Source organism: Carassius carassius, chromosome 23 (genome assembly GCF_963082965.1).
Source record: "Carassius carassius chromosome 23, fCarCar2.1, whole genome shotgun sequence".
NCBI classification, from domain to species: Eukaryota; Metazoa; Chordata; class Actinopteri; order Cypriniformes; family Cyprinidae; genus Carassius; species Carassius carassius.
Genome location: NC_081777.1, coordinates 3,960,713 through 3,984,839, shown reverse-complemented (window position 1 = coordinate 3,984,839; position 24,127 = coordinate 3,960,713). Strand labels below are relative to the sequence as shown.

General features: G+C 36.0%; 1 protein-coding gene across 3 annotated transcripts in view; it reads right to left on the bottom strand.

Moving 5' to 3' along the window:
• The window catches only part of LOC132101219 (A-kinase anchor protein SPHKAP), a 135,672-nt gene that overhangs the window by 29,179 nt on the left and 82,366 nt on the right, over window positions 1–24,127 (bottom strand). For all 3 annotated transcript variants that reach the window (XM_059505979.1, XM_059505981.1, XM_059505980.1), the window contains 2 exons: window positions 19,841–19,943; window positions 16,207–16,317 (listed from right to left, as the gene is read on the bottom strand). In XM_059505979.1, coding sequence (XP_059361962.1) covers window positions 16,207–16,317; window positions 19,841–19,943 — 214 coding nt within the window. The remainder of the gene's footprint in view (window positions 1–16,206; window positions 16,318–19,840; window positions 19,944–24,127) is intronic.

Genomic DNA, 24,127 nt, shown 5'->3' with positions numbered 1-24,127 from the left:
ATTTATTTAGATATTTTATATATTTAATTTATATATAAAATAATTTGTAAATTATCAAATAATGTATACCAAAACACATCCATTTATACATTGAATTTATAACTCATACAACATAAGGATGATCATTATGCATCTCTGACATCAATATTTATGCTAAATGCTCATAATGATTATTTATGCATGTTCAGTATGTTAAAAATAATTTGCAATGGGGCACAAAGACTAAAATATTTGCAGGATTATTGTGTATTTAAGCAACAATAGAAAAACATACAAACAAACAAACAAAAAACATGGAAAACATCCGCAGCTTTAATCTTTATACTACTCAAACTCTGGGATAGTAGTTAGATAAGACTTTTAAGACCCCAAACTTTTAAGCGTTAATATATAACTCTATTTTTTTTACTTAATAATAAACAGTAAAGACTACACCAGTAATTCAGGTAATGGTTTTGAACATTTGATTTCTTCTTTCAATTTCATACTGCTATTAAATATCTACAGCATTGTTTAGTTGTATCTTGGTTCTATTGCTTGCAATCCATTTCTCTACCCATAAATTTATCACTGAAATTCTGATGATACGAGAACCCTAGTTCAGATGATCTGTCACTGTCTCACTTATGCACAAACTGCACAAGTCCTCAAAATTGCTGGGTTAGAGAGGTCAGCTCACAACTTAGAACATTTCACTCTTCACTGGAGTGGGAGACGGCAAGACAGATGGGAAAGAGAGAAAAACAAGCTTGAAAAAGAGGAGGGAGACAGAGAAAGAGTGGGGGAGGAATTTGTGGGAATGAGATATCGAGAAAGGGATGGAAGGACAGAGCTGGCTGAGCGTCGTCCTTGCCAAGGACAAACTCATTTCACCCATTATCATCAGAGGGGAGACGGCAGACACTAACCACCGTGGCTAAAAATTATTTCCGCTGGGACGCATTGCCACCTCGCCGCTTGCTACACCACTGAGATAGAGAGAGAGTAATGAAAATAATGGAAAGGGATGGAGAGAAGCAGATGAAAGAACAAAGCTGGGGATCATGGGAGTGGAAAGATGTTGTTTTGAGATGTTGCCATATTGCACTACTGGAACAGAGCAGACGTGCTCTTTATCATTTCCGACTGAGTGGGTTCACACACACCGATCTGCGCTTTCACATCCACTGAGCCTCTAAATGGGGCATGGAAGTAGAGAAAAAGCAAATCTGTGGCAAATCTGTGATGTGTTCTGTCATTTGAAGTTTTCAGAGCACCTTGACAAACCGTTTCGTCACAAAGTGCTAAGGTTCTCGTGGGTTTTGACATACATGTGAGTGTGTTTGTTCTTCTGTGTGAGTGTCGCCTGAGGACTCCAGCCTTGGTTCACTAGGCACCCAGAGAGGAAGCACATTCACATCTGTGCCTGTGGTTATGACCACGCATGGCTGTCACATCCTGAAGGCAAGATCTGCCAGCAACCATTAACCAGTTAAAGCCCCATCTTTAAACCCTTAGAAATCCCGTCATTTTCTTGACATTCTGGCGCAGATATCATTGTGAGAAACTGGCTGTTCTTTTCTCGCATCTCTTTTTGCTTTAAAGTTTTATTTAAAGAGTAATCTTTCCATATCATGAAATTTTTGATTGTTGCTTAGGGCAAGGAAAAATGAGCACAGGAAGTGATGCTGTAGTTGTATTTTCTCTCCAAAGTTGCACACTGTTACCGTGGAATTGCTAAATCTGCTTACCAGCTGAACTAGGCTGGGTTTTGAATGTTGTTTAAGGACATGTTTCAGAGTGAGAATTTATACATAAAAAATATTGTGTATAAAAACAATACACCTATTGAAATATTACAATTTAATAATGAAAACTAAATGGTTTTGCACAGTAGCCAGTACATTTACAGGTGAAGTGTGGCAATGCAGTAACCAATTGCATTTTTCAAAATGCATAACTAAATTGACAATAAGCATTCTATGTTTAGCGAAAATGTTTGCAGGAGTATTTCTAGTGTACAAGGTATTATATATGGAGATTCATATTTCAGACAAAAATAAGAGTGCTAAAGAATTTTAATCTGTATACATGCAAGTCTCCACAACTGAGAATATTTCAGATATAGGTTATACTAATCAACACACAAAGTCAAATGCAATGATCTGCACCATTTAAGCCAAGAACAAGAAACTACACCAGGAGAAACCACATCAAAAATGTCCATTGACCACCTGCCTGCACAATCAAACCCATCTGTGCCTTAAAGGGTTAAAAAGAATTGAAAGGATCATTTAAAAAAACTGTATATTTTAGAACACTTCCTCTTCAGCTCAAAAATACACTTTTACTGAAACTAACTTGCAAAAACACATTGAAATCTGAATACATTTCAGAACAGAATGTTTTATGAATCTGTCACGATGTATTTGGCTTTGCAAAGAGGCTGGTGAGGGATGGTGTAGTGGCAAATATATTGGACCTAGTGACTTAACAGAAAACAGCTAATTTTGAAAGGTCATCAATGGAGAAAGATGCGTTATGGGTCCAGATGGTCTAGTTACAGCATAGCAGAGATTAACAACCTTGTAAATCATAAATGGACAGCGAGAAGATTGAATATGTCATGTAAACCTAAATTATGACTGTTCAAGTTTAACGAGGTTAAAATAGGTTTATTTCACTAGATTTTCTTGTTATTCATTCAGTGTGATTCTATAATTGTTGAAACCAGTGTTTGTAAAAATAAATTTAATAAAAGGGTCTGTAAGGAGGTAATGGGTCCCCCCCTCCTCCTTTGTCAACGAAATGGTTCAGTCCAGACAGCCATACCTGCTGATTGTTCTTTTAGCGGTTTTTCCTGCTCCTGAACTGAAGAGGTATGATGTGTTCCATGCTACAGATTAATGGCTAGCATTGGTTGAAAATAATTCACACACAGAAATACACGGTTTAAGTTGTTTTTTTTTTCTTTATTTTTTTTTTGTTGGTTACAGATGTAAGATCAAATATACTTAACATGTTTCATTGATGTGAATTTGTGCATTGTTTTTCATTTATCCTTTTCTTTTCTTTTCTTTTCCTGCTCTCTCCTGAACGGAAGAGTGTTACTGATGTGAGCGGAAGCTGTTGTGACGACCTGTCTATATAAAAATACATTCTCTATGCAGACCCAATCTGGCGCTCTCCTGTCATTCTTCAGTATTTTCAACACAACGCAGACCACAGAAGCATACGGTTACACAAGCAAAAATACCTTTTACTTACATTAGAATCAGGCCTCAAAGAAAAAAAAATTGGCAACAACTATTTGCACTAAGTGTAAATAGCCTATTTTCTTAGCGACAGATGCTATTTACATTAAGTGAAGATAGCAGTATTTTTTTCAGTGCAGATAGTGATAGATTCTATTTACACTGTTAAAATTGCAGGATTTTCTGCTAATTATACTACTTCTATACTATCTGAACCTTTAATATAATACATTATAAAACAGTATGTACTAATAACGTATTCAGTGTAAATTATAATTTTAACTGAAATTATGAAATGGATGCCACCTTATTGGCAGTGTTGTGCAAGTTACTTCCAAACTGTAATACATTATAGATTACTTGTTACTGTCATTTAAAAGTAATTCCTTACCCCACAATAATACGGTTTCAGAATTATAATGCGTTACATGACTCCTGTATTACTTTTGAGTTACTTTCATCAAAATAACTACAGAAGTAGAACTTAACATTCTGAAATGTCAAAATGTACTGTAGAGCATTTTACATCCAGTAGAGGATGATATGGTGTACCATAATGACTGTGGGCTATCCAGGCAAATAACAATATAGCTTATAATTGGCAAAGTGAAGGCTCAAGACAATGCAAGAAAGGATGACAACCAGAATCACAAACGATCCAAGCAGGGCTCCAGACTAACATTTGAGAGCAGTGGCACCAGTGCCACTAAGTTCTACAGATGGTTGCACCAGGAGCAGATTTGGTAGCGCTGGGGGTATTGTGTAGGGGTATTCAAAATAAAGATAATTTAATAAAAAAATATATATATTGTATTGTTTTGCACTAATAATTGCAGTTACTAGTAATATTTCATGTTTATTTCTTGATTATTTTTCTTTTGTTTATTGTTAATACAGATTTGACAGTAAAGCACTAAGCTTGAGTTAAGATGCATACAAAATGTACTTTTACTTCTACGTTTTATATACAGAAAATATATGTATTCCACTCTTATTAAATGTAGCCTACCATTATTCTTCTAGCATACCGAACTGACCAACTTCAATGATTATGTGTGATTTACTAGCAAATTAAAGAAAAGTTTGTGACTTTTATTACACTTTTAAAAAGTGTACAATTCTAACAAAATCATTTTTTTTGATGATTTTATATTTTATAGTGATTTTATCATTTCAAAATATAGAAAAAATTAGAGATGAATGACTAATAAGACAATGAGTGCTCCTCTGCTGCTGTCTACTGGTTATTATTTTGATTTGATGTATTTTTTAGAAATTTTATATAAGTGTTTGTTTACCACAAAGTATATTTTGTTCATCCCGTTAAAAATAACATTCAAACTGGATCATTTTAGAGCTTTAAAGTGCTGGAAATAGCTGCATGAAATGCTTGAAAGTCATTGAAAAGTGCTTGAATTTTTCTCTCAAAAGGTTGTACAAACCCTGAAATGAATGATATAATGCATTCGACTATTTCTACCACAATACCATGGTTGCAGTTAGCGTTACCGCTTCTGGTTTCTGGCGTATGTTAGCGCTGTTTATAACACAGATTTCTCTGCAGAATTCAGATGCTTCTCACTGGATCTTGCAGCACTGTTGTATCTGACCGCTCACAAAAATAAGTTGCACTGGCAGAAAAAAATTTGGTTGCAGTCTGGAGCCCTGCCAAGTCTGTTAAGGTATGGTAGACGTAAAGTGATTATCTGGCAATATCTGTGAATTGTTGGGTCTATTCATATAGTCCATATGTAAACTCTAATGCCATATGCAATTGTAAAATTTCAAGATGTGCATACGTCCATTTCGCAAATGTACAGTCTTCTGCCATCTTCACCCATTAGCCGCTTTTCCACTGGCCAGTGCGAGCCGGGGTTTACAGCGAGCCAAACGAAGCTAATAGCCTTGGACCTTGAGCACAGAGGCCGAAATTAAGCCGCGTCATGCCAGGATCCTCGTGGCACTCCTGTAAAACCCGTTTTTTCCAAACGTGGACACCCCACGTAGCTGTTGACTGACCACGAACAGGAAATTTGTGGTCTTGCTGTTTTCTTTTTCCTTTTCTTTGAACAATTATATTTTGGGCTTAAAGTGTTTTGTAACGCAAGTATTGCTGAACATGTACAGAGTAAAATATTACAGAAAATTGATTAGTAATGCCTTACACTAATGCATTACAGCAAAAAGTAAAATGTTACTGCAATGCATTACTTTTGTAATGTGTTACTCCCAACACTGCTTATTTGGACTATAAAGCCCTCCCTATACCTACCCTAACCCTACCCGATACTTTATTTTCAACTTTTTTGATTATTTCCTTAATTTTTATTGTAAACAAATACCTTTCCGATGTGATATGAGATTTCAAAAAGGGGAAAAAAAAGTTTGATAAAAGGCGGATTCGAAACTGGGCTGATTGCGTCAAAAAGACTACAGTACGCACTTTAACATCTACACCTCTTGATCTGACAATTGTTTGCTAGTCTTGCACCATCCCTTTCACACGTTTGTGGGTGGAGCTAGTGTAAATAGCCTTTGCCAACAAGGCGTGCTATTTGCACTTAATGTAAATAGACACTCCGAAAAAAAATTATATGACAAATGTACTGTGAACAAACCTATAACACATGAGGAGACTGAAACATCATTCAAGCTCAGCTTATCCGTTCCTCTCTGTCTCACAATCTCATAGATCATCTTTGACTGACTTATATAATGATAGGTGTTATTTCAGCCCATCTTTAAGGGTCTGATTGGAGATTCAAATAAGTCCTGTCTAGGATGGCCTACAGCTTTGGTGCAAAACACACATTCACATACATCAAAATACAGACGCACATGCTCTCTGTCATGTCACACTTCATGCAGTGCCCTCCACAAACCCTCTGTCTGTCTCTCAGGGCATTACATAACCTCCCTGGCTCTGTACAAGCCTTCTGCTGCAATGAGACCAGATGACACAAGATGAGAGACAAGAAGAGAAGAGATGAGAACCAATTAATTGAGATGGGATGAAAGACAAGAAGAGAAGAGAACAGATTAATTGAGGTGAGATGAGACAAAAAGAGACAAACAGAAGCAGCAAGAGAAAAGATATGAGAAAATGAAAAGAGAAAAGATGAGACGAGACGAGGCAGGAAAATACAAGCCGAGAAGAGACAAGAGATGAAAAGAGGTTGGAAGTGGTGGTCGACCGCCATGGCTGATGTATCGGCCAATATTTGGCATTTTTCAAATATAGGCATCTGTCAATAGGTTTTTATGCTTGGCCGATATATTCGAGGTGGGACTTTTATTTTGACGGTGCTGAGAAACACAGCGCCTGAGCGCACACAGTGCTCACTTTCTCTCTCTGGGGAAGTCGTGGCCTAATGGTTAGAGAGTCGGACTCCCAATCGAAAGGTTGTGAGTTCGAGTCCCGGGCCGGCAGGAATTGTGGGTGGGGGGAGTGCATGTACAGTTCTCTCTCCACCTTCAATACCACGACTTAGGTGCCCTTGAGCAAGGCACCGAACCCCCAACTGCTCCCCGGGCGCTGCAGCATAAATGGCTGCCCACTGCTCCGGGTGTGTGCTCACAGTGTGTGTGTGTGTGTGTGTGTGTGTTCACTGCTCTGTGTGTGTGCATTTCGGATGGGTTAAATGCAGAGCACAAATTCTGAGTATGGGTCACCATACTTGGCTGAATGTCACTTCACTCTTTTTACTGTCGTTATTAACAGTTCTGTCTAATACAAATAGTAGTCAGTCTAATAATCAGACAGAATGGTTAAACAAAGGAATTAATGTATTACGATTGCTTTTATATAATTGGTAATAGAAAGGCAAACTTTATAATACTTTCTCGTTTGCCATCAGCATTAAGTAAATACAAATTTATATAATTTAAACAAATCTTTGAATGACTAATGAACATTTAATTTCACAAACTTTGCAAACTTAGTCGAATCCAGCTGTGAGATCTTGTGAAGTGTGCATTTTTATCCAGCATTATCATGTGTTCTCTGTGTGACGGTCGGCCCGTGTTAATTGAATGCTTTAAACTTTAAACAGGATTTCAAATTATGCTGTGTTTTATGCATTCGCCGACTGCTATATTCATGTAATTTCACTGTGTGCTGTATGTAAAATGAGTGTTACCTTGGCTTTATTTGAAAAATATGATTCCCAATGCACACAAACTTCCCAGAATACTGAGTGCCCTGTTGGTTACAGTGGTTACTTCCTTTTTAATTATATTTTTATTAAATATTTATTTACTTATGAGAAAAATACTTTGCCATCTACACTATAAGTATTTTTATTTTACACATTTATGTTTTAATCCATTGTCAAATGGTTTTTCAAATTTCTTAAATTATATATTTTATATATATACACACACAAACACACACATACACACACATATCGGTTTTATATCGGCTATCGGCAAGAAGACACAAGATGAGGACAAGAAAATGTGAGAAGACAATAAGATACAAGAGGACATGCAAGGAGACGAGAAGAGACTAGGCAAGGAGACAAGAAGAGAGGAGATGAGAAGAGATGAGGTGAGAAAAGAATGGAAAATGAGACAATTTAAGACGAAAAGAGAAGAGAGACAAGAAGACACTGACAAGAGAAGAGGCAAGTCAAGGAGATGACAAGTAGAGATAGACAAGACCATAGATGAGAAGAACGAGACATGGAGTTAAGAAGATATGAGATGAGAAATGACAAGAAGAGAAGAGATGAGAACAGATGAACAGACAAAAGACAAGACAAGGTGACGAGACAAGAATGAGAAGAACAGACATGAAGAGAAGAGGCATAATGGGGAGGAGCAGGGAATGGGGGACTCCTGCTGGCTGCCTAAAACCGGAGGAGCCGTCGCCATCCACCAGGCGGTGGAGGAATGTCATGCCGTCCACCGAGGGCCATCCAGTGCCACTGCCAGGCACCGCAGAAGATTTCACCCAGCTGGTGGAAGGCCGAGCGGCAGTGTGTCTGGTAACCGGAACAAGATTTTTTTGTTTTCTCTCTTCTTTCCTCTATCCCCTCTCTCATCTATGTCGCTCCTCATCCTTCCGTCTCATTTTCTCCCACTTCGTCTGTCTGTCCTTACCCCCAGGTACCCGTGGCCACTCTGATCGGTTCCCCCAGATGGGGGAGGGGGGAGTAAAGCGAAGTCTCGTGGGTACCCCCGGCCTACGAGGGGCAATGGGGTGGGGCCGAGAGCCGTGGGAACGGAGTAATTGGAAATGCGCGACACCTGTGCCACTCACTGGTCTCGAGTCCCACGGAGGAGCTCCGGAAGGATAAAAAGAGGAGTTACAACAATGGAGGACAAGATAGGACAAGGCCTGGGTTTTAATTTAGGTTTTGGTTTTTGTTTGTGTGCGGCACTCATCCGCGAGGGGCTGTCACATTGTTTTGTGTTTATTTGATCATTAAAGTTTTATTTATATGTGCGCCGGTTCCTGCCTCCTCCTTCCCAACTTACGAACTGCGTTACAATGAGATAAAGGAACAAGAGATTAAACAAGTGAAAGGGAAGATGTGAGAAGCCTTATAAAAGACTGAGAACTTTCACACATTCTTTATTTTCTTAGCTATGGGCTCGGTGCACAAGATGGCGCCAATGAGCTTCAGCGATGCGAGTGTATGCATACTTACTTCCGGTCTTGCGATGCTTGCATTTACTGTAAAAGTTAACTTACATACAAACTTGGTTGGATGTATACAATTAATGATTTTCAAATTTAACAGCGGACAGTGGTATATTAAAAACATGAGGAAACATCCTCCCTACATTTTTGCGTACCTCTGTGTGGAAATTCATCAAGATACAATGCGGAGATTGCTTTATTCTTCTGTTGATTATGCGGATCAGCGTCAGCATCAGGTTAATCAGTCCACAGGGATTTCTTCTTTCAAACACAAACCACTCAAATATGCAATACTTTACATTTTCGAAGAGATGATTTTGTTATGTAAGATCAAGGATTCTGACTGTCAAACGAGACGCACAGAGATTTCTGATAAAGCATGTTTCATTAACTTTATTTGATAACATAATTTATAACTGTAACTATACAATTAAACGTAATGTAATTATGGTAGGTTTGCATTAATTAAAAGATTGCTGTTTGCATTCATGTGTGTTTTTATCAATGTTTATTTGTTAGGTGAAAGATCTGCAGCATAAATCATTATCTGTCTATGAGCAGCGTATGTATATTGTTATTCTTTTTGCATTAATTATCAGATAAAACAGATATTAAAATTAGTCATTTATTAGTTAACTGTGTAAAATAATAAAATAGCAGATATGCAACTAGCCCAATGTCCACATTTGAACACTCACAAAATCAACTTGTTTAATTACAGACTGAAGCTATCAATTATGTCATTCTGTTTCCATGGTAATCTGACATGGCCTCCTAACTAACCCCATCCGCTGACCCCTACCTCTCGACCAAACCCACATCATCACTTACAACATACACATCATAATCAAACTGAATTTAATCAGAGAAAAACATTACTGGGAGGGTTTTATCCAAGGGGATTATTTTCTGATTTACTAATGAAATGGATGTTTAATCCCAGGAATGAGTGACCCAGAAACTGGAGGCTTCTTAACTCATTTAACTTAGTCCTTCTCTTCAGAAACACACCAAACAACAGGCTGCTCCTGAGGAACTGGCTGTGCAATTAGCATTATAGCCTCTTCCTTTACAAGAAACTGCCTGCTAAATGACAACAAATAATCTAAATTAGAATGAATGGCAACATAATTTCTCACATGCTGGTTTTGTGGATGCACGATTCCTCCATGTCCAGCTGGGATCAAAACACAAGTTAATTGAAAAATATTAGATTACACAAAACCTAATGTCTTTAGAGTTGTTTTTTTTTTTTTTTTACCAAAAAGAAAACAATCAGAGACGTTGTGGAGACGCTGTGTGTTTCGTTGTGAAAGCGAAAATACTTTGTTTGGTCTTCTAAAAGAGGACACGATTAGAAATCAGTGGATAGGTTGTATTTACAACACTGTTCCAGAACAGTTCAACCCAAATATGTGTGCAATGCATTTTACGGAGGATGAGGACTGTTTCCTGTGAGAGTAGCCTAAAATGCTGGTGGCTGTTTCTATAAAGTGGGTCAGTCTGCTGCTTCTGACACACAGTCTGTAGCTACGCTTTCATATTTCAAGAATTTGCCACTGACGATTCAAATGAGAGTTTTGAGCAGTGTAGAGGAACGCTTGTTGTTTGTCGTTTCTCCATGATATGTAACACAACACATAAAAAAACAGTATACAGTATGTCATTATAATCACTAATTATGTCCCCACTAGATGCAACAAATGCCTCATTTGTAATGGGTTTTATTGGTTTTGTCTCATCGCTCCGGGACAGGCGTCACAGTATGGTGAGGGGTATAACATTTCCATCACATGCTTGAGGTATTCGGCCAATCACAACGGACTGGGTAGCTGGCCAATCAGAGAACACCTCACTTTTCAGACTGATGAACTTAGTAAATATCGATGCATTTTAGAAGGTGGGGCATAGAAGAGAAACAATAATGTACATTATGCGGAAAATAATGTTGTTGTTGTTTTTTTTTACCGTAAAATGCATAAACACATTGCATTACATCAAATTCACAAAATAATGTTCTTTTTAACAACGTCATATGATGCCTTTAAATTGTTACCTTTTACCCTTTTACCTTTTACAATAAAAAATGTGAATATATTTAAGTCAGTATAATATATTATAATATATTATAATTCATTCTAATATGCTGATTTGCTGCTCAAAAAGCATTTCTTATTATTACTAATGCTGAGGTCAGGTGAGATGTCAGTTTATATGTCAGTAAAAATGAATTTTCCTGTCCTGTCAGCCACTATACTGGGCTCATAGCACATGCTCTTCAATTGCATGCACAAATACGGCAGCGCGCTATAGCCTGTAGTCAGGATTATGTTTGGTTTTTGTCCTAGTTTTCATTCTGTTTTCAGTTTTTCTGTTCCCCTGTGACTTAGTCTTCCTTAGTTTCCTGATTATCATTATGTTCACCTGTATCTGATAAATAAACTTGTCAGTTCCTTTGTTTGCTCCTCTACTTAAACCCTCAGTTCTCTCTTAGCCTTTGTCTGTTCTACTTTATGTTAAGTTGTGTGTTCCTTTGCCATTCTGCCTGTGCTTATTGTTAAATCGGAACTGAACCTTCTATCTTCATCTTCCTTCCTTCGACACACCGTAAAACCTGTATCATTTCATATTAAAGCACAAATGAATCTACGAGCATGCGTGTCAGATCTGCATCACATTCATCAGCTGCATCTCTTAAAGTAACAGCAGCCAAATAACCTAATATCCCAGCTGCTGTGATGTCTGTTCATCAAAAAACAAAAGAACAATAGGAAATCAATAACTTTTGTACTTTAAAGATTCATCTATATTTAATTCAGAATTTAGTGTTTGATAACTTTATTAAATTTCTGTATATTCCTATTTGCTGAAAGCACAGGTAAATATGGCATTCATTTTAATGGGTTTATATGAAGACAGTTTTAAGGGCACTTAAATTAGTGGTTGTTTTTATTTAAAGTCTAATGAATGTTAAAATTGATAGCTTTCAATTATACAGTAATGTTAGTATAGTCGACACATGGTCATGGTTAAACATTAAGGGGAAATTATCCTAGAGACACCAGTAGTATTTTTATCAGTGATACTTGCCTTCGGTCAAAAAAGATGCCATTAAACAAATCTAAAAATATATACTTTCTTCAGAGGTGGGTAGAGTACCCAAAAACTGTACTCAAGTAAAAGTAAAATTACTTCTAGAAATATTTACTCAAGTAAAAGTAAAAGTACTAGTCTGAATAGTTACTTGAGTAAGAGTAAAAGAGTATTGGATAAAAAATCTACTCAAGTAGTTAGTTACTAGTTACATTTGGTCATATATACTGAGCCTATTTTTATTTAGATATATAGATAAAATGTATGTAATGTATGTGTGCGTGTATAAATATATATATTTAATCAGCCTTTACTCCAGTCTTCAATGCCACATAATTCCAATATGTTGATTTACTATCAATGATGTTCTTTTTATCTTTCTATACATCAAATAATCCTAAACAAAATGTCACAGGTTCCAAAAAAATATTAAGTGCCAAAACTGTTTCCAGCACTGGTAATAAATCAATATATTAGAATTATATTTTGAAGGATCATAACTCTGAAAACTGGAGTAACAGCTGATGAAAATTCGGATTTGCATCACAAAATAAATTATATTTTAAAGTATGTGTTATATATGTATAAATAACCGCTGACACAGAGAAGAGATAAAACTCCTCACATGACGGCTAAGTTACCGAACAACTGAACATAACGAACCAAATGCACATTGACGGATCTTCTTCTGTCTGCACGCAGAAGTATATTTCTGCAAGCGTAAATATTGTGGAAATATCATAATTAATTGTGTCTAGGCATATGGGGGTCATCATGTGATACACAGCAGCCACAACAGCATATCGGCAAATTATTATTAAGCATTATTTATTTTTTATTTTTTATTTTTATTAGAAACATTCCCAGACGCATGAATTATATAATGAAATATCTCGATTCTCACATTTCATAGAATGTTAATAATGATAATATGCGATGGTCAAAGTAGCCTAATTATGTAATTTATTATAAAACCCTATCTGTTTACTTAAGTAACAGATATAGGTGTCATGCCATAACATATTTTTAATACGACTGACTTTTTATTAAATGTGAATTTAACATTGAAAGTTAATGTGATATAAAAATTGCCAATAATCTTTCATTGTTCAGAAAGAGAGCAAATAACATTTACATTATTAAAGATCATTTTCACTGACAGTCTAGATTTCAATCACTCTCAGAAACTCCCATTAAAATCACTGAAACTGTTAACACGGTGAAATCAATATCTTAATTATAGATTCGTACACACATCTGCACTTTGTTGTTTCTGACGAGAGAATTCGCCAGAAAGAGGTATTCAGTCAGTGAGCGAGTGAAGGAAGCACCGGGATTTTAGCGATGACTCATCTGAACACCTCTGATTGGCCATTGCTTTAATAAGCTCAAAAGAATCTTGTGTGATTTGCAGATTTGCTTTCAATTCAGTGCAGTTGCATAGCTACGTTTTCAACGCTGCTGATGATCTTAAACGTTACAACTCTGAGTGAACCACTTCAGACGCTCAGCGCGTGCGGCAGGGAACTGAACGACTCATTCAAACTGATTCATGAACCAATTCACTCGTTTGCCAATTGGTTTGATCAAGCCTTTGAACAGAATTGACTCAAAAGAATGAATCATTCGCGAATGGGCATCGCTCATTGCCCAGAGAAAAGTAGACGGCGCGTTTGGAATAAACTGAAGCATTTATAACATTTATTACATTAAGATAAAGTAACGAGCGTCGCCCACAGTAACGAAGTAAAAGTACAGATTTTTCCCAAAAACTTTACTCAAGTAAGAGTATAAAGTACCCATCTTTAAATATACTCCGAAAAGTATTAGTTACCCCAAAAAATTACTCAAGTAAATGTAACGAAGTAAATGTAACTCGTTACTACCCACCTCTGACTTTCTTTATGTTGTTTCTACATTAATTTGAAGATTGAATGTGAAATTATTTCAAGCTGCGGTCCGTAACTTTAATTTTTTGTACGAAATGTACAAACTGTATATAATAAGCAAGTACATCATGAATCCATTTTTATCAAACTCTGCATTTGACTTATCCTCAGTCCCTATGGAACAACTGTTATACATTTTTATATTCAGACTATTTTATCGGACTATTATACCCGGCTACAATGTTATTCTGCAAGGCGCATACAGTTCTGTTTATTAACTGTTGGGGTGCCAAAAGTTACGGACTTAAGCTTTAAAAACTTTAATCTTAGGTCAGATTAATCATGATTAATCACAATTATAAAAAATAAAAAAAAAATAAAAAGTGAGATTAATTACTGACGTTTTTTTTATTCTTATCGATTGACAGCGCTACCAAAACCACATAAAATTACTACACTTAATTTTAACGTTTAAGTTGATCACAATTATATCAACAGAACTCATCAAAATAATCTGTTCAACTTAAAAGATTTAATTTCAATCATGCATTTTTTCAGTTGTGGTAATGTGTCAGCTGGATTTCTTTAGAGTGTGTCTTTCTCACGTTCTCTGTCTCTAGTTGAGTGTAGCGTTTGCACTTAGCGCTGGCATTAGTATCTCAGCGCCAGCTGGTGTGTGTGGGTTTGATTCCCGGTGTGAAGCTTTTGTGTTAAAGGAACATCATGTGTGACATCAGAGCAGTAAAAGCACAGCCCCGATGAAACCTATTCTGACTGCACCTGAGCCTGCCGGCGGAAGAGACACGATCTGACCACCCCAATTCAGAATATGTCATGCGCTTTTCTGCCATCACAAATTAAAGTTTCCTGGCTACAGAACCAGTGGTCATCAGCCCCACTTTGAGCAATTAAAACAGTACCGGTTTTTACAACAATGTTAATGTAATGTTACAATGTTACAATGCTAAGTAGATTTTTGCTTGCTTCACTGCAAATCCAACATGTAAGAAAAAAGTTCTTCTTACAAATGTTTTTGTTTAAAACCTGTCCAAAATTCATCTGAACAAACAATTTTGTTAAACACTTTTGTTTTGCAAGTTCCTAGCATACATTTCAGCTTGAAATAATGCAAGATGGATTGCAAGATTGTAACTTTTTTTTACAGTTAAACAAGAAAAAATTAAATAAAAACTAAATTCTGGGAATTTCTGAAAAAAAAATTCAGAATTGCGAGATATTTAGGAATATCGAGATATAAACGCAGAACTAAATGATATAAAAATCATTTTGAGGAGAAAAGTATAAATACATGCATAATATCTGAGAAATAAAGTCAGAATTGCGAGATAAACTTCAAGATAAAAACGCAGAACTGGGAGATACAAACATAATTTTGAGACAGAAACTCACAAGAAGATGAAGAAGAAAAGTTAAAACTGTTAAATATAAACTAGAAAAAAGTCTGAATTGCGAGAAAAAAGTCTGAAAATGTTCACAATTTTAGAAAACTGGTCTGAGATGAGGTAAAAACATATAGACACTGGTTCATGGGTTCACAGAACGCCCAACCATTGACATTTAATAAGAAACAAATGATTCACAAAGGTTTCAATGCTTCATGAAGAAGCCTCTATAACTAGTTGATTAAAGAAGTTTTTTTTATGTAGGTCAATTTTTTTTTTTTTTTTTTACGGCTGTCAGTGAGGAGGCCAAAATAAATGCATGCTGAAATATCACACATTCTAGTCAATCAGAATTGAGTATCTGAAGTCTGCTGCATTTCCCAAACTAAATTCATTAATTCAATTAGTTGAATTCTAGTAAAATGCTCCAGACCTAACAAAAAAAATGAAGGAAAGACTTGCAACACTGAAAAATCCTAGCGCTAACTTTCCATAAAATTAGCATTAGGCAAATAATCAGACAGGTAGCGTTTCATCTCCAAGAAGCAGTAATGCTAGCGAGATCATGGCATGATATTGTGCACAGTGAGATGGGTGCAGAGCCGTCATTTACATGAGACAAGAAACTTGTCATTAAAGTAAAGTGAGGTATAAAATCTGTCATTAGGCTCTAATTATCCCACAGTTAGTGCAGCTAAATGTATTCTCTCGGTTCAGAGAATAACTGTATATATTATTCAGCCACAGCCAACATCATACCACACAATCACCCCAATCAAGAGCACATTTATCAGCGGGAGGCTGAACACAATATAAATGCCACTGCACTTCCACGCAGTCACACACACACACACACACACACACCGTTAATCAAACGTATGGACATATGTGTGTAGATGACTTCAGCACTTCTGAGAGTGTGATACATGAGAGAGACTCACTGTAGGGCAGCCTCCGTCATGCTGGTCCTCCAGGAACCCAGTTCTGCAGAGCACCTTATCGTTCTTCAGCCAGTACTCGGACGAATCCAGAACACTGTTACTGCACAAAACCTGACACAAACACACACTTCTTTAGACTGAGGCAAAGCATAAAAAACACATGTTTGAACTCACAGACCCTGTTTACGTCCGTATCGGGTGAACCGCTCATATGTGGTCAGCCAAGACACCTGCTAGGCACTGTAGGCAATATTTTAATATTGCGCATTAAATGTGTGAAGTTCCCATGTGCGATTTTATCAAGAAAGGTGTCAGATTTCATGCCAGTGTAAATAATGTTTTTTTTACATACATTCAGACACATTTTTTTAATTGAATTTGGTTGAACTGTACATTTTAAAACTAATAACTATAGTATAAGTGCCATTTAAATGTAAAATTAAGTCTTAAATATCTGGAATCAATTAAAAATATATATAAAAATGTAATTGTTTTATTTTTGATTTATTAATCAAATTATTTTTATATAAAACTGTTTATTTAATGTGTTTATTAAATCACTTTTCGAATTTTCACATGTGTAGACAGCATATTTAATACTATTAATTCATGTTTAAAATGTTAGTAATAATACATGTTAGATTTTTAGTTTTTACATTTTTAAATCCATTTGTCAGTTGGGTTAAGGGACTGGTGATACCAGACGTTTATTTTAATTGATACAATACTGTATATATATATATAACAGTGTAAATATAATTTCTCAAAGTAATGTTAATTCTTCTTCCCAAAAAAAAAGAAAAAAAAAAAGAGAAGATAATTACACTTAAAAGCAGATCGCATCCACATGACATACGGTACTTGCCATTAATAACACATTTATTACAAAAGCAAGCAAAATCAAAAATGTTTTTACCAACACAGGTTCAAATATTATCACATATTTTACAGAAATATTGTACTTAAATAATAAAATAATTTCACGTTTATTAATAAAATAGAATACAGACAATATATAACATGCACATTTGAACGTTCTTAAATTTTTCATAATCCTCTACACTTTTCAGGCTTCCTGAAAGCAATGTTCTTTTGTGTATCTGCATATTTCAATATCTGTGCATTTCAATACATTTTTAAACATAAACCGTTTAATTTCAAACAGCACTCCCTGTCCTCCATTTAAACCCTTTGGCACAATGCTAATGTGCCGCCGTTGGGACTCTGGGAGTCTTCAGGACACATTAGCGTTTACACTGCAAATGTGAAGTGGTCACGTGCATCACCTCTGAATGTGCTTTCACTTTCTGAAATTCATTTACGTCTATATTTAGCACTTATTACGGATCAGATCGCCCAAGATAAATGATAATACTATAGGATTACTATGAGGCCACACTGTCCAAATGACCCCAAAACTAAACTAGATTTAATTGAACTGCTGCAGTATATGATCACAAATTGAATAGATTTTTTTTTAGTCTCTCACTCTTCAATGATATTTCCTCAATCAAATATTCAGCATACTAACTTATCAGGACAAGCGAGCTTTGACCTTGCCATGTCTGAGGTGATTGGTAATTTATTATCATCATTTACATATGAATATTTCATACATACTTCTTGCAATCACGCTGTCACTGGTCTGTAACATACCAACTTCACAGCCAAGTAACCATGTCAGTAATGGACTATTATAGATTATTAATGAAAAGTTGAGTGTGTGGCCTGTCAGTGAACCATGCTAATGTTTCATAACATGAGCTTATAAGCGTAGGTAATGTGCTCAACTCAAGCACAAACAGATGCAAACTGAAAATGTTTCTCTAATTGAATTAGCACCACAAGCACAACTGGTACGTGAGACATCCTTGAAACAAACACAGACTCTCTCTGTTAGTGCGTAACCTTCAGTTTGATTCATTATCAGTGTGGCTATGTAAGCATTGATTATCTCAGTGTGTATTTAAGCAGTAAACACATCATGTGTTTGTGTGTGTGCGTGCACTTGTTCATTTAATTAGTTTGTGGGTGTTTGTGTGTGTTTTTATGTTTGAGCACGTGTGTATTTTCTCTGCCCTTGCTGTGTGTGCCATCTGTGCCGTCTGTTTCCTGGCACAGTCCACCATATGACAGGGATGCTGGGACAGTTGCGTCACGGTCCACTGTGGTTAAACTACTGAAAGAGCTAATATGATATTATATGAATCGGTAACCTTTGGCAGATGGGTAATCATTAGCACACGAGCAAGATGAATATGTACTTATGATATTTGGTTGTTTCATTTAATAATGAAGTTAATTGCATCTGCTTGCCAAATAAAATGACCTCTCACAGTTATCCTTCCTCATCATTACACATCCTGTTTTATTTCAATATAGAGACGTGTGGAAATAAATCGAATTTCTTTTTCCATATTGGGTTTGCCAGTAAGATTCAACATTGATTGAAGCAAGAAGAGCACTTTTTAAAGTAGCAGCTTTAGATTAGGCATTGCACAAAACAAAGCTGAAGAAAAACTGTGACAAAACAACATTATTTCATTCCAGCAATATTTACTCTAGCAATTATTAAATGCATAATGATTAAATATTATAAAGGAATTATAGAAAATAATGTAATTATACAAATATTTATTATTAATATTGTAGTTGTTATTATATTATGAAATGTTAATAAACGTAATTATTAAAATATTATGGTTACATAATAATACTAATACTAATACTAATACTACTACTAATTATAATAATAATAATAATAATTATTATTATTAATAACAACATTATATTATTGTTGTTGTTGTTATTAAAATAATTTATTTATACGATTTATTTATTTATGTCCAAAAGCAGAAATAAAACAAATGAATTCAAATGAATTCTACATAACTACTGGACACTTAAAAATAAAAATAAGCGCTATCGGTATCAGTAAAAATAGCGTTGACCTAGATAGTTAAGGCACAGTGATCAAATATATATACATATATATATATATATATATATATATAATAAACAAAATTCAGGTCTGCAACAGTGATGTGGAACCCTGCGCTATTCCCATAAATTATGACCCATCCACTTTAATCTTACAACAGCTCCAATGAGAGCTACAAAACTGATTAGCACAGTGTCACACTATTGTAACTTCCTCTTCCCCTGATCCAGCATCTGCTCCCACAGGGTCTGCTTTTCTTTAAGACCAATCCACTAATAATAATAAAGTGCTTGGCTGAATGAGACAAAAGTTAAAAGAGCTGGAAGAGAAGGGAGATACTGGATTAATCATGCTGCTTGTTCTGTCACACTGCTGCTTTCTCTCTGTCCTTCCTCTCGCTCACGCTGGCAGAGCATCAGCTAATGGAACCTGACTTTTAGTGCAGCTGCCTACAGAGTAAAAAGTGCTGATGGCAAAAAGCCACAGTCTATGTTCCCTGGACAGGTGGGAGAGTCAGCCAATCAGTAAGGCTTCATGTTAATCACACTGTGCTCAACCACAAGAGCTCATATGGTGAAACCTACCGAAACCTACTGCACACTAACTAGATTTGCAACTTTGGTGTAGCTGGAAGTGTTTGCGCTCATGTACTTGCATGATTTGGGTACTTGCAACACACACACACACACACACCTTCCTGCAGGCGGAGACAGAGGACCCAAGGGTGCTCTCAGATTTGACTTCCTGTGTGTCCGCGGACTCAGACCCCTCAAACATGGCAGACGATTGGAAATTACTGTGGAAAAAGAGAGAAGACAACTATTGGATCCACCATCAATTCAACAGAGAGCATTAGTCGCTCTCCACTTTTTCAGCTGGATTGATAGTCTTCATTAAAGCATTATAAGCCATATACCAAACCAACCAGCTATGCGGGAAAGAACTACAATCCCATAAAGCAAAAGACAATCAAAGGATGAAGAATTCTTTTGAAATAGATTTTTATATATACAGGAACAATATATGTTAAGTATATTGCAAACTATGCATAATATACACAAATTTAAGTATTTTTAGCTTGCAACGACACTTTGATTGGTGCAGAATCATAGGTAATGCAGTTTTTCCACCACAAATTCAGCATTTAAAGCAATAATTCACCACAAAAGGAAAATTATCCTAATTTACTCACCCTCACGTCGTTCCAAACCTGATTTTGTCTGCTAAACACACAAAAAATATATTTGGTGATTGTTGGTAATCAAACAGTTAATAGTAGCCATTGACTTCCATGCAACTTTTCTTTTCTTCCATACTGTGGAAGTCAATGGCCACTGTCAATTGTTTGGTTACCAGAATTCATTAAAATGTCTTCCTTTGTGTTCAGGAGAAGAAAGAACCCCAATACAGGAATGACGTGTGGGCAAAATGTGAGAAAGGATGATTATTATTGATACTTTCTGGGTGAACTACCCCTTTATTCAGTTATTTTAAAAGTTGAAACAGTATAAATGGATGGCTTCAACAAAAGCATTTACTGATTACCAACCTCAGAACTCAGAGTGGGTCTGTCGTTAAAAATCTAATTCCCTGCAGACAAAAGAATGCTTTTACTTCTAAAACCGAACTGTTGCACTCTATAACTGATGTCTTTGCTTCTTACTGAAAAACATTAAGTCTGAAGAAGGGCTAGAATGGGTTAGCAACAAGTCTGGATGTATGAATAAAATAAAGCAAATGACATTTGTAGATAAAGACAGTGAAAAGAGAGTGAAAGGAAGGAAAATAACGTGGATTGTTTAATTAAATTTGTCAAGATTAATTGACTACTGGGGATACATTAAGTAAGGATGAAACAGCACAGCCAATCCTCTGAGGTGACAGAAGAATAACATTATGCAGATCATTCAGTGTGCAGTGGTGTCCTTCTGCTCCAGAGCATTTCTATCTGATCTCCATATTCTCCCTGAACGCAGACAAATTCCCCCCTTTGTTTATATTATAAATGAACTCGCAGAATGTACGTGCTCTCCATTTTTATGGCAGCAGTGGTTGGTCCATGGTCAGGGTTAATTGCGGGATCACAACTGAATTGCACGTGAAAGGGAGAGTTTAATCTGAAATATAGATTCTGTCATCTTTTACTTACTCTCATGCTGTTCCAAACTCATGCCATTCAATTTTTTTTTTCTCAATTGTGAGATTTTTGCCTGCTCTTTTCCATTTAAATGGACAGTGATTAATACTGTCAACCTCACAAAGAGCAATAAGCATTACAAAGGACCATTGAACGATCTGTTCATTAAATTAAATCACCGTTAAATGTGATTGACTGATTGACTACACTGATTTTTTTTTAGTCAAAGCAAATTAAAACAACAACAACAAAATGTAAGACTTGGAATGCAGTTTTACTACATAAAATACATCTAAAAGTATAAGTAGATACTTTTAGTGTTTTATGTCATTTAGGAGCTTGCAGTATAAATCATCATACACCTTCTTGAAAACTTTCCCCCTTATATTTCGTCTTGTGTTTCGCTGACAAAATAAAATGTCATGACAGTAAATTATGAACTGAGGCCATTATTATTGAGTTATTATTTATTATCTATAATAAAAGATTTCAAAAGTACATCTAGTGCCTTCTGTAATGGACTGTAAAAAACACATTAGCAATGGTCAAAACTACCTATACTTACAAAATCATTAAGTCAGTGAATGATACCTGATTTTCAGATTTTCAAAAATCTTTTGAGTGTAACAGAATGGAAGAGAGCAAAGACGAGACATGTTTTTTTAATGTCTGGACTCCTTTAAACTGATTTAAAACACAAAACTTGTGGCAGAATGCTGAAAAACAGCTTGAGATGTGACGTATGTCACATGACGTCTGTCTGAACGTGCACGGTTGTAACATTTCAAAGAGCGCTACATACCGTGCAAACTGTCTAACAGCTGAAACAAAGCATGCTGTGAGCAAGCAAAAAATGTCAGAACAAGAAAATTAAATCGAAAACAGTTACTAGTCCACTACTGTGACTTATGACTTGTGTGAATGTATTATTATTCCATGTCTTTTCTCTCACTAATCCGATTGTGTACTCAAGCCACCCCTGGGAAAGGACAGTTTCTGCTGGGCTTTCCTCGAGGTCATGAAGGTTAGATAGCCATCCAGGAAAGCAAACACTTGGGCATCAGAAGGCTTAACTGCTTCGTTCTGAGGAGCTGTCTTGGGATGTCAGCCTACTGTAGTATATTCGCCTAAAATGTTTATGAATATCTTCACAGTTTATTTTATTTTCAAGAGTATATTATGGCTATTTATGTCATGCAAAAATAAATTTAAACTCAAATTATTATATTTTAATATTGTACAAAACAAACAAGCACCAGAGATAAGCATTGAGCTGTCACAAAAATAGAAACCACAAAACAAAAACTATGATTAGCATGGAAAAGATACCACTTCACATATGTTTGGGACACAATCTGTAGCATATAGGCATCATCTACAGTATATTTTTTGCCATTTTTCAGCATCATTATGAAACTGCTTGCAGCAGGATTATGTCTAAAACAAATGAAGCATCTCATGAGTTATATTGATGAATCCCAGGAATATTCAGAGAGGCGGAAGTGAATTTCTCCAGTGAAGCAGTGTATAAAGGGTCAGCTTGAGTTCGGTGAGTATGCATTTTGTCCTTTAGGTGAATATACAGAATTGCATTTTTTCTTTGCTTTTGCACTGCTTTGCCAATGTCACCATGTGCTAGATGGATGCCTTTAACCATTGCACTCACATTGCAGGCTTTAAAAACACAATTTTGAGACCTCACACATTTTTTTTGTTGCATGTTTTTAAATGCAAAAATGCATTTTTAAACACACACATTGTGTGTGCAATTTGCCTTGGTATTGATGTCTTGAGTTAAACAAAAGGATCTCTGCACACATTTGTTTGGTGCACATACATATTTGTAATATGATATACTCAATGAGCTAAATATGAAGGAAAGATTTCACAATTTTAGCTTTACTTTAAAACCATTACTATTTGTAGCATTTTCAAGACAGCAGACATTTATTTGTGCAGCTAGTGTCAGATTGAATGCATCTAATGCAATGGGTTATGACACAAACTCATAAATGCCATTTGACAGCCATCAAATGCACCACTCTTGTGATTGCTTTGCAGCTGAATGAAAACAGATGTTAAAAAAAACTCAAATTATCCCTTGAGGACATGAGCGCAGCTGCCTGATGGGTCTGCATGTGTCGTGGGCCTGAGCTACACTAAAGCTTCAGTCTATATGGAAATCGTGTCGATGGCTACGTGAAGGGTCATTATTATTTATCAACAAAAAAGCTGGAAACGTTTTATAGCCGGAGGACAGTAATGGTGTATGAAGTGAAACATGATTAAACATAGAGTACATGTGTGAAATACACACCCCCATGTGCGTTTTGCTCATGATGACCTGTCAAAAGCGAATTCAGTTTTTTCAGGCTGTCAATCACAGCTTTGAGAAGTGAATCCAAATGCTGTTTTAATTAGTGATGCGCGGGTCGTCTCATAACCCGCGGGTCGGGTTGGGGCGGGTTAAGAAATTGGCACTTTATTGCGGGGCGGGTTGGGGCGGGTCACTAAAAACAAGATTTTAAAAAATCCATTTATGTTGCATGGAATTTAGTGGTGGAAATTTTGATTATTTTAAGAGAGTCGTTGATTTTCAGTTTGTTCACCAAAATGATTCATTCACTGATTCGTTCAGTGACCATTTCTTCATATTACACAAATACGCCAGCAGTTGGCGAAAAAGAGTGTCTCATGTGTTTATGTCTTAAGTCAACGAACGTATTTACTTGTGACAAAAACGGATTTGGCTTTATTAAAGTGTGTGCATGATCGCATTAAATAAATAGTAAATTGTTCAGATTAACAAAGCATGAGGTTTTATCGGGGATTAAACGTGGAGT